Source organism: Ambystoma mexicanum, chromosome 5q (assembly GCF_040938575.1).
Source record: "Ambystoma mexicanum isolate Mex_15411 chromosome 5q, UKY_AmexF1_1, whole genome shotgun sequence".
Classification (NCBI taxonomy): Eukaryota; Metazoa; Chordata; class Amphibia; order Caudata; family Ambystomatidae; genus Ambystoma; species Ambystoma mexicanum.
In genome coordinates, this window is record NC_090933.1 from 564,162,637 (window position 1) to 564,175,093 (window position 12,457).

The 12,457-nt window shown below is 46.9% G+C and overlaps 1 protein-coding gene across 3 annotated transcripts in view; it reads right to left on the bottom strand.

Moving 5' to 3' along the window:
• The window catches only part of RB1CC1 (RB1 inducible coiled-coil 1), a 1,537,866-nt gene that overhangs the window by 338,240 nt on the left and 1,187,169 nt on the right, over nucleotides 1-12,457 (bottom strand). For all 3 annotated transcript variants that reach the window (XM_069621043.1, XM_069621041.1, XM_069621042.1), the window contains exon 19: nucleotides 5,811-5,858. In XM_069621043.1, the coding sequence (XP_069477144.1) occupies nucleotides 5,811-5,858 (48 nt within the window). The remainder of the gene's footprint in view (nucleotides 1-5,810; nucleotides 5,859-12,457) is intronic.

Here is a 12,457-nt window from a genome sequence, read left to right on the forward strand (position 1 = left end):
CGGTCAAAAGTCACCAAGGATGTCACATCTAGGCCCTTGAAGGTCGTAGGGAGCAGCTCAGCCAAGCAGCGATGTTAGATAGCGAAGGAGACCGCAGATGTATCCGGATCGATGCCTGGGCCGCACGGAGCTGAAAAGCTAGGCAGCCATTTTGGGCTGCTCCACAGCGCCACCACACATTACATCCTCTTGATGTTGTATTGTGGCTTGGTGTGCCGTCATGCACTTGTTGCACTTTCTTGTATTTTCCTGGCTCCTGCCAATGCTGGTTTCTCACATCGTACACTTCCTTAATTTATCATGGCTCTTGTCAATACTTGTGCTTTCATATCATACAGTTCCTTGTATCAATATGTTTCACAAACTTAGTTTCACTCAGATCGGTATTCAAAAGCGCTTGTTCTCATTTTCATTTGGTTCGGTATTCAAAGAAATACTTGCATTCATTCAACTTGGTGTTCATTGCGTGCTCGCTGCCAACCCAGTGCCCCCCTGCTTGGTTGACTCACCGATCGGAGCTGACAACGTATTAAAGAGGCCTCCTTCCGCCCTGAGCCTTCCCTCTCTTGTGTGGCGCCTCAATCAGCCTCCCAATGGCTCCCCGTGGCTTTGCTCACCCAGCTATGCTCCTCCTGCAGCTCGGGTCTCATGTGACCGCTTCGCCTGGTCACACCGGTTCTCCTCTCGCAATCTGCCACTGGCCTCAAGCATACTACAGCTTTGCTTCCAGCTACATACACTCAATCTTTCAAAGGGCTGGAGAGCTCCGCTTGCCACATTGAATTCCCAGAGGGGTCTGCTTTCGCCAAGCAGTCCGCAGTCCTGGTTCCACAGCCAACACTTTTTGAACAATACTTCCGGCTTTTTAAGCCCCCGCCACCATGATTGATCCAAAAAGAACTAGACTGCTCACTGTTGTGCTGGCCTCCTCCTCGTCCCATTACACAACTGGTGTGTGTGTGTGTGTGTGTGGGAGGGGGAGGGGGTGTTAATAAAGTGAGGATGTGTTTCTCTAGTTGGTCTCTTCCTCATCCCAGTACCAAATATTTTAGGGGGGAAATGGGGAAATGATTGACAGTAGCCTATAAAGGCTTGAGAGGCAGAAGACTCTTTATGAAAGGGAAATCGGGGATACCCTGTCTCACCTAAAGGTGCCTCATTCCCATTCCTCAGGCTTCCTCCACCCCAGTGACCCTCCCTTGCATATCAGAGTCAGGATCCAAAAGCGATGGCCTTTCCCTGGTCACCCGAGAGGAGGATACATGGGGAAAAGAAGAGAGGACGCCCTCAGATTCCTCACACTAGGCATTTGCATAGAGCCTGGTAGAGAAGGATTAAGAAGATGCAACAACAGCCTGGCACGTAGGAGCACATTAAATCCTTCCGCTTTCGAAAATTTGCTTCTGATTGTATGGCTTTCATTTTAATGATGTATAATAGTTTTTACTCCTTCGTCTGTGTTAAATTCTGATTTGCATTGCTATTTATAATTGTTCATTTGAGCTTTATAATGAATATTGGAATTGTGTTTTGACTATTAATTGAACTTGTTTGTGATTGTATTATCTTGGCAAGTTGAAATACTGAGAAACATTCCTCTGGGAATGTTCTCGGAGAAGTTACTCTCTGTCCACTCTCCTTCATGCATCTCTCCTTACACCGTGTTCCTCAAGTGCTCTCCCAGATTTCAAGCTTCACAGCTGCGCTTCTAAGGCGTTTCCTCAGCTTCACAACAACCACTTTTAGACTCCTCCAAGCCTTCTCAGCATTCACAACATGATTCTCCCATATTGTTGGTTTTCTCTGGTTTCATAGCAGGTCTCTCCCAGACCTTGGGTTGTCACTGCATTAACAGGTTTTTCCCATCCCTTTCCAGGGTAACTGCTGCAGGTTGAGCAAAGCAGGGACTCATCTCATCCCAGGTAGCCTGGTCCCAGTGCAACCAGGGATCTCTTAGAAGCATGTCTGCTTCTGTGTAGTCATCCCACTACTCAGTGGTTTCCCTGCCTCTTTTATACTCATGGATTGGTCTGTAGAGTGTCTGTCTTCTAATTGATTCATTGTTTTTAATTCAGGGATGAAATGAAATATAACTTCTTGGAGTGGTTAGCTCTTAATTGCAGAGCTGTGGACCCAATCATCCTTCTTGAGCCGTTCAAGGTGCTCTGGTGTGTCAGAGCCATCTTGTAATTCCATTCAGGAATCAACACTCTACGTGGGGAGAAAGGATAGCTCAGGGGCAACATATTTGTCTTGGAAGCAAGACATCACATGAGCAACATTTTTGATACACCTGAAGAATGTCCAAGCAATAATGGCATCCAAAGAACAGAAACAAGCACACGTTGGGTTCACATGTAGCTATCTCATTGAATAATGAGCGTTGGCTGACAGTTGGTACATCGAACATCCAAGAAGTTACTGTTGTGTGACTGCATACAGCATTATTATTGAGTCTTTAGGAATGCATTGATTTTTATATGTTCTTTCTTCTTCTTGCATATAATATTGTACTTAGGAAATTGTATGGCTAACATGGGGTTTATCTACTTTCTTACACTTTATAGAAACGTAATAGACACGCTGCACACATAGCAGATGTTGGGTTTTGCATTTGTCAATTTATTTGATATAGTGTGTTGTATACTACGTATCTTCCATTTAGTTGTAATACAATGTATTTTGATTATGTTGTACTAATTAGTGTGATGTGTTATACTGTCCTTGAACATTTTACTCAAAGCTGCAGGATCTAGCCTGATGGTTGTTAATCCATGCACCTTTTATTTTTTGTTTGGCCTTGTAGTAGCCATAGACTTTGGTTTTATGCTACAGCCCCCAGTTCATATTATGTATACACAAATTATAAGAGGTATGCGACACTGCCCCCCTGAATTAGTGAATTCTAATGGAACTCTTGCTGGCATGTTTTCTGGTGCACTCCTCGTTGTTGCCCTTATTATGTCTGACAAATAATGTCATGTCTGAATTGTTTTGAAACCACATCTGTTATAAGTGATATTTAGTCTTTGTAACATATTTCCAGATTAACTTTTTCCAGTGGCATAAAATAGGTTCTGCATTGTCTGAACAGCTTTTTGCCACTTGACAAATTAATAACCACAACTAATTTAATTGTTCGTAATGAATATACAATTCTTTCTTCTGGTACATACTTGTATTTCGCTCCACTGACAAGTCATTTTACTTGGTATTATGGCTGTTCTTCAATCCTTGGATTGGTTTATGAGATTCCCTAGAATAACCCATAGCACATTTGTTTTTTGCCAATGTATTAACAAAAAGTGCAGTCACATGCACATTTTATACTGATTAGTAAAGCATTGCAGTGGTTGGGGGGGGGGGGGAGTAAAATGTCCCTAACAGAGATTATAGCTCACTTACTATTGTAATGGTTGTTAGTACAAGGTTCATAACATGGCTCATGCATCTGGTAGGAAACACCTACCTTGCTACCTCTCGTGGTACCAATCTCACCGGAGTACGATGTAAGTGAGGAAAAACATAGAAATCCCTCCAAAGTCCGGTACTAGAAAGACCAGCCGGTGGTGAGACCTCCAGGGAAAACTCCCATAGGGGAAAAAACCCTGCGCAGAGCTGCTAGAGTTCGAAGTCTTCTAAAAGCAGCTCTCTGGATGTGGTCTGGACTACTGCTTCCTCAGTGATGCCTGGAACTTTCTCTGGTCCAGTAGTGGCTATGAACATTCAATGGAACAAAAGAAAAGATAAGGAATAGAGGAAAGAGGCTAGCGAAGGCAGAGAGCGATTACAGGAGTAGATTTGAATGAGGCTTACCGCGATTTCCAGAAAGGCGGGCTCCGGACATTGGAGATGGTGCACCCCACTACGTAATAGAGGGAAGTGGTAATAAGGAGAGACCGAGGGGCTGTAAGTACGGAAAGAATAGAAATTGTTAGTGAAAGATCTTAACCCAGAAGAGATATCTCTAATATTCGCAGGTATCTTGGGTGAAACCTTACCCCCAGATAGACACAGTTCGGGCTAGTTGATCTTGAAGGCTCCTCCCGAGGAGATAATAGAATGCGTACTAAATCCCTCTGGGTATTTTTTATGGGCTTGCCTAATACAACACAACAAAATAGGGTTAAAGTATTAACTTCTAATTGTCCCATAGAAAGAAGATTGGAAAAGATCAAGTGGCAAAGGACACACGTACCACGTAGATAAGAGAATGCTACCGGAGGAATCCGTTCCATAGATACGGAAGTAAACCAGTCCTGTTTTGAATTTCAAAAGCGGAGGGCTATCCAGATCAAAGACAAAACTAGGAGGTACATACTGATGATAGATAGATCATAGATAACCTATAATAAAGGTCTGCAAAAGTGAATAAGAAAAGGTAAGCAGACTTACGAAGCGTAGCTGGCCTCGAGTGAGAGTAGCAACGCATCGGGCTGAGCTCTGCGTTTCCGGATATGCGTTGTGTGAGTCGGGGGGCGTGGTCATCGACTCGTCTGCAGCAGACTGAAACATTAGACTGCGGTCTTCAGTCTCCCAACCCTCCATGTTACGTGGATGTAAAAGATTCCATGCTGCCAACCCACAGCGCTGTCGCTGTATCCAGGCAGCGTTTGTCACAACTATGCATGCTCGCAAAGTGGCTTACCTTGTTAGTCGGCTATGCAGAAGGAAAATAATGTGCACATGAAAGCAAACTATGTCTGCACTCAGGTGAACAAAATAGAGGGAACACTGATGAGCTGTGTCAACTCACCACCTACTTATTTTGATGTTGTAAGGACTTTACAGACCAAGGGCTAAGATTTAACAAAAACAGTATCACATAAGAGTCACCATAGTACACTTGTGAAAGAAAACACACTTAGGACTTCATGTCCTGAGCTGCAAGATTTAAGTGACTACTCATGTGCCTGTCCACTCACAGTACAGCATAGGAAACGCAGTTTAAAATTCAGGCAATTAAATCACAAATGACAATGATCACAAGTATTGATGTTTCAAGTTATTTTGGTCCAAAAGTACAATTTCTCAGATGATTCAAGTATACAGTAGGTACTCACAATATCAAACTGCCACTTTCTTATCGTGAAATGGCAAGAAAATGTGATGAAGTAGCCAGAGATTAACATTTTGGGTGGTTGGGGAGATCGGGGGTATAAGACTCACCCTTTTCTTCTAACTAAATTACGACTCCATCTCACTCTCCCGCAGTCATCAGGCAGACACCATCTAAAGTATAAGTCACACACACAGCTTGTGACATGTCACTGAGTGGACAGTGTGGTCCATAAAGTAGATATTATGATTTGCCCACATCTAGCAATAAGGGCAGTGGGTCCCTTGCATTCTAAGGATGGGGACCATCCTACTTGTGGAGGCAGAGCAGGGACTCAACTATGACAGCATCATAGACTGAAAATCAGACCTAGAGCGTTTGTGGAAGCAGTCATCTTGTTGGCGCCAAAGGGCTCAAAACAGGCATATAAAATGCTGAGTGCTGATTTATCCTATGTCACCACAAAATAATAAAGTGGAACGGGAAAATAGCACTTGCAACCTTCTTGTCTTTGCTAGTGCCCTTACCATGCCCCCCGGAAGTGTTATTACAAACAATGCTTAATAAAAAAACAAGCAACTGAATTCACTGAATTATATTAACTCGTACAAATTAGAATAAAATAATTTGGTACTGTCATTTCTGTCTTCTTCACTGATAAGTATAACATGTAAAGACAGGAACAGAGTTCTGAGTTATTTTGCATATCTTAATTGCAAAGTATGATTTTAAGTGATATAGTGGATCTTACCAGTCTTTGATTCAACCGCTTATTCTCTTCCTCCTTCAACTGCAATGTCTGTGGGAGACCAAAATGAAAACAATTATCTATACTATTACAAATTCAAATCCTCAAGCTGAATTCCAGCCATAAAAATCAATAACAGTTGTATCCCTTAACTTAGATGTTTGCATCATTATCAGGTTTTGTCTTATTTAGACAAAATGTCCTTTTTTATATATTAATTTTTTCAGATACAATTTTTGCTAAAGAATTGCAATGCAGGATCAAAAACCGAGCCCTTCCTTCATAATAGAATCAACTTTTTCCTCAAAGGTAGCATAACTACCTCCCTAATCCAAAAAGGTATAACTAGAGCAAGCCACAGGAAAAAAAATTGAAAGAGTTGGGTTGGTAGATTACTCATTAAGAAGCCTTATTCTGACTCTGGCCGAACCAAGTTTTTAGGGAGAATTCTCTGTTTAGGCTGAATTTCCTAACCTAGTGAATCCCCCAGCAGCGCTGCTGGATTTTTGGGTTTTTTTTTTCTCCTGCCAAGAGTGAGACTCTTTTACCCTCACTCTTGGGCATGATTTGAGTGTGTTTCTTTGAATCTAGATGTGTTTAATGGGCTATGGGGTCTTTTACTCCATAGGTCTTCATGGGTTTTTGTGATGTGTGTTACACAGCACCCTCAGTGCAGTGACAAGGGTGTCCTAGTGACTCCCCAGTATAGACTCCATACCCTGGGACTGACTATTGTCTCCCAGGGCATGTAAAGTCACCATTGACTTTACTAGTCTTAAATTCTGAACAGAACCAGTACAAACCATCATATTGTGGACATACAGGCTGGGGCAATTCAATTGCCCCAGGGTCTGTTAGTCGAAGGGGCACGTCTCCGTCCCCCCTGATCGAGTTTTGGCTGGTGGCAGTGGATACTACTTTTTATATTCTACCGCAAATATTTTCCTATGGGATTTCCCATTGTTTTAGGCTACTATCTTTATTTAATTAATATTCATTCTCCGGTTGGTATTTTTTGCCAAAACTTGATTCTAAAATGGCGTTTGTGTTCTCTTCTGTGACTCCAACCCAAGTCGAGCCCTTTGTTCCACTTTTTGGCAGGCTTCTACACAGAAGCCCTCCAAAGTGGTGCCACTCTGTCTGGGGTACTTAGGAGGGGTGGAGGGGAATTTAGGCACCCTGGACTGAGTTGCCTAGGCAACTCAAGTCGCACTCCGTCCTGATTGGCCCAATTGGTGAGCCGGCCGGCTCACCACTTAGCATGTTTGAGTGACAGCTAGGCTGAGTGAATAGGGGTTTGCTGCATAAAAGCAGGGCTTTGGGGACTGGAACTTCAGAAGTCGCCCCAGGACCTAAGAATCCGACGAGGGAGAAGTTGAGCCGACCTGCCATGACACCACTACCGGTGGAGCCCTGCTGGACCGTCTCACCACTTTTTCCCAACGACAGAGGAGATCTCCCGCCGGAGAGTCTTCTTCCTTTGACTGGTGGGGATAACCAGTTTCACCGTCTTTTCACTTTCCCGACGTATCTCGTGGCCGTCTTGCCCGTGCCAAGCACCCCGGCAACCGGGATACCACGTTTTACCACAACCGCGAGACAAAGGTACCACCTTTAACCGGAAAACTCTGCGGCTGGTTTCTGCCCTGGTAGTGCAACGACCTTCATCTTTCCTCCAAGTCGAGATCTTCTCTTCCCCTGGACGACGATGCAACTTGCACCCACTACAGGAACAACTGTCACCGCTGGAGGATCCTTCCCACTTAAAGGTACCGTGTCCCGCCTGGCTTCCCTTGCTACCAACTGTACGGGGTAGATTTAGCCCCCGGCTTTTGAACCTGGGTTAGCCTGGGACACCCTGGCTAAACTTTCCTAAGCCTCTCTAAACTCTCTTTGAACCCTCTGAAGGACTTTCTAAGCCTAGTGTAACTGTGTGATCTGGGGCGCATTTGTGCTCTGCTCTCTCTAAGAGTGGGCCCAGCCTTTGGACTTTGGCTCACCAATGACCTTTTGCTCTCTGCCTTGCTAACAGTGTTCCTAAATCCTAGAGTGGTGTACCTCTTCATATTCTGTCTCCCCCCCCTTTTCTCACAAACTTAATAGAGTGCAATTTAGTTAAGCGCTCACCTCTGTATGAAAATAAGTGTGTTTTACTGTGATTTTTCTGATAAGGAAAACGGGGTGTATATATTACAATAGTAACTGTGTTTAGAATATTTTACAATAAGAGTGCTGGTGCGTTTCAACTGTGTGTTTTTAAATAAATAACTATATACTTTGATACCAAAGCTCTGGTCAGTGTTTGCTTGTATTATTGTACCTGAGTGCCTATTGAGTATACTTTGCATACTGCCTAACTCTTCTTGAGGGAAGTCTGACTGCTCAGCTACAGCTACCAGGTAAATCTGGGTGGTACAGACTGCTACCAAGTGGGTTTACTGTTCTGCCTAACACCAACTAATAAAATGACATGTGATAACAGTTTCAAGGACTTCAATCTTGTCAGAATAAAAAGTGGGATCAACGACTTTAGGACAAAGGGCAAAAGGGGTTTGCTTCTATGAGCCTTCTAAAAAACTAATGGATAACCTAAAATGTGAAAAAGTCTCAAAATCTATTAGGGATATTTGTCTCCCTCTAAATTTCTAATTGCATGATCTAGGGAGAGTGTTATATCGCCCTGTATGCTTCCTGACAGTCTCATGGGTATAATGCCCAGTTGCTTCTTGAAACCAGAACACTGTACTGCTCAACTGCTTTTTGGCATCATAACATTGTCAGGGTTATAGAACCTAGCTGCTTCTCAACAGTATATGTAGGACAGTGCCCTTCCAATTATACTGAACTGTCTCAGGAATCGAGTCTCTCTTCATGAACATACAGGGAATCATACCAAAATGTTGCCACAAGACATTACTAATACTGCGCCTGGGGGCAGTGCAAAAATCCTGACCCCCATTACACCGACTAAAGGGAGCAGGGATTGTGGGGGTGTCCCCCGCTCCCCTTAGTCAGTGTAATGGGGGTTGGGGACTGCAGATATGTTCCCTGCTTCCGTTACATGGAGAGCGGGGGATAATGTTTAAGAAAGAAAAAAAAAAGGACCCTGCGGCGCAAGCTCTGACCCACAAGTATGTGGGAACCGAGGGCGTGGCTTAATGCTACGTGAGAGGACGTTCCTTGGAGGAGCTCCCGATGATCCGATCCTAATCCTGGGAAGAAGTGATGGTTTTTGGCGGACTTTCGAGCCCACGGTGTAACCAAAGGCATATGAAAGTGGGGGGCACATGGTGAGTGCCCTCCCCACCAGCGAGACTGCGGCCCTCATTACAACCTTGGGGGTAAGTTTTCAACTTTACCGTCAAGGCGTAATTTACATTAACGCCATGGTGGATGGCGGATTTACCGCCCCATTCCAAGCTTGGCGGGGCGGTAAATCCCCATTCACCATGGCCCTTTCCCCATTGCCATTTTTGCCCCATAGGGCATAATTTTTAGTGGGGAAGGCGCTAATTATGGCACCGTAAATTACGGTGCCGTAATTAGCACCAAGGCGGCTTAGCCCCTTGTATTTTAATGGCTGCTAAAAGCAGGCGTTAAAATGGGAATCAGGCGTTAAGGGTAAACGGCGCCGACGGCGCCGTTAAACCCTTAACGCCTGAGTTGTAATGAGGGCCTGCATATCCATGGAACTAGACTCTGAAGAAGGTGGCGGTCGCGCAAAGGAAGGGGAGCACCCAAGATGGCCGTCTGTGGACAAAGGGCCATAAATGGTCCGATGAGCTGAGGAAGTTGGTCGGAACGTGGGCAAGCCCAACCAGACAGATGGGTCGCATGCGCCTCTGGCAGAAGGCAAAAACATAAGGGCGAGCCCACACTGAAGAGGCCCTGGAACGTGGTGGGCTAGCAGAGTGAACCCGGGTCCAGCGGAACCTCGCTGTGAAGAGGCCGGCGAGCGAAACCCGCGAGTATACAGCTGGGCGCGTGGGCCCAACCGACGCCGCAGGATGTCCTCCAAGGTGGTGCGACCCCGGATCAAACAGCCCACGATGGAGACCTACGTTAGGTCGACCTCGGGCACGGAAGGGGGCAAGAGCAAAGAAACCCCCGCTGCGGCGACGGACCCACCGGGTACCATCCAGGAGGTGCTGGCAGCAATTGCCGACTTGAAGGTGGCCTGGGAGACGAAGCTGGGCCTGGCCATGAAAGAGCTGCAAGAGGGCCTAAACCTTAAGATAGGAGCGGTCCCAGAAGAGGTGAACCTGTTGCGCCAGGATGTGCGAACGATCGCGGAGCACATTGGGGAACTGGAGAAGGAGTTGGCACCGACCACAGAGTCGTGCAACACACAGGCCAAGGAGCTTCATGCCCTCGTGCAACGAGTGGGCAATTTGGAGGACAGAGCAGAGCAGGCAGAGGGGTGCGCCAGGCGCAACAACATTCGCATAGTGGGGGTACCGAAGGGAATGGAAGGATTGAACCCCACGGATTTCGTTGAAACCATGCTTTTGCAGGAGATTACAGGCGGGGAGCTGACCTAGGGGTTCGCGGTCCAAAGGGCGCACAGGGCCCTGACCAGGAGACCGGCCCCAGGAGCCCCCCCGCGGCCGTTGATCGCGAAGATCTTGAACTATCATGACCGCGAGAAGATTCTCAAATTTTTCCGGAAAGGAGGCACGATAGAAAGGGGGTCAGCGAATATAACGGCGTATCCGGATTATACGCTGCTCGTACAGCAGAGTCGAATGAACTTTGGAACGGTGAAGAGGAGGCTTAGAGAAGCAGGCCACCGCTACATGTTGCTTTAACCCGCCATGTTAAAGGTGTTTTATAAGAACAGATCCCTCTTCTTTGAGACGCCGAGCGAAGCGATGGAATGGTTGGATATGCAAGGTCGACCTCAGGAATCGGATGCCCAGACAGAAGCGCCTGGAGATAAGTAGCACGTGGCAGAGGCACCCGTGAGGCCATAGCTATGACATTAGGACTGGAATATAGTTTGATATTGTGCTTGTGTGGAGGAAGTCACGGCATCTGCCGGAGGGTCCCGTTGAATTCACTTCTCCTAAATAGATGACTGGGAGCTCCTGGAGAGCAACCTCTGCACCCGATAGTAGTATATTTAGTTAGGTCACTGTTAGATTGGTGACACCCCGCAGGGTCCTTGTTCTTGGTCACGAGACGGGTCCAGACGTGGGTAGGCCTGAGATCCAGGGATGGAGCTGAGCTATTGTTGGGGGTTGGCGGGGAGGCGGTGGGGGGGGGGTTATGTGCAGTGGTGTGAGGTTGGGGAAGGGGGAGGGGGGCACTGTTCGTGAATAGAAGGGAAAGAGCCAGGAAACGACCCTAGGTGGGGAACATTATGGGAAGGGGCGGATGGAGATAGACCGACCGGATGGCATCGGGTAATCTCAGAATCGTGACCTGGAATGTACAGGGCCTCAACAGCTACCTTAAAAGTAACAAAGTGATGTTGTATTTAAAGAGGATGTGCGTAGACATAGCCCTGCTGCAAGAGACCCACCTCACTAGGGAAAGGCTGGAGGTGGTCAGGAGAAAATGGAAGGGCACTTTTGTGGGGGCGGCGTACTCGGCGTATGCCAGAGGAGTTGTCACCTGGGTGGCCACCCACGTGCCGTTTCGGGTGCTTTTTTGTACGGTGGACCCGGAGGGTAGAATGGTGGTGGTAACGGGTCTCTTGGAAAACAGAGAAGTGAGTACCTTACTGAAAGACCTAGGCCTAGAGGATGCGTGGAGAAGGCTACATCACTACACAGCGCCACATGATTTGTACACAAGTTTAGACTACGTGTTTGTAACAGCCGAGATAGTGAGAGATATAGAAGGAGCGGAATACAAGGCCCGAGTGCTGTCGGACCACTCGTCCCCTTGGTGGTAGACTGGAGACACCAGCCCCCACAACCGCGGATCCCTACATGGAGACTTAGGACCGAGGCTCTGCAGGATGAGGGGTTTCAGGAGGGCCTGAGGGATACCATTGAAGAATACTCTGATACAAATACGGGAAGCGTAGGCTCTGTGGGCACACTGTGGGAAGCGTTTAAGGTGGTGGTGCGTGGGGTAGCCATTTCCCAAGCTAAGGGGCTACGGGGGGGAGGGTGGTCGAAAGGGAGCTCCGGGAGGCGGAAAGGGAGCTGAGGAGCTCACGCGTTGCGAGAGCACCGCTTATGATAACAGAACCAAAGTAGAGGAGCTACAGTTGTCCTGCAGCGCACTCTGGGATAGACTGTGCAGACTCAGCTACAGGAAATATATATGGAGAGGATACATGCAGGGGGGGACAAGCCGGGCAGACTGCTGGCTTGGCTGTATAAGAGTGAGACACCCCCGCTCGGTGATTAGTGAGATTCAGGGCGAGGGAGGTTGCATATGCAACACCCAGAAAGAGATAAATGAGGAATTCCTTAAGTTTTACAGACACTTGTATGAGGACACGGGGGAGGATATGGGTCAAGACATACTGGACACATTGGGGGACATTGAGCTGCCCACCTTAGATGATCTAGAACGTTCTGAGTTAGACGCACCCGTCACCTCAGACGAGCTGGAGGTAGTGATTCGGAACTTGCCCACTTGCAAGGCGCCGGGTTCGGATGGGCTGCCCAGCGAGTTCTACAAAACATTCCAGC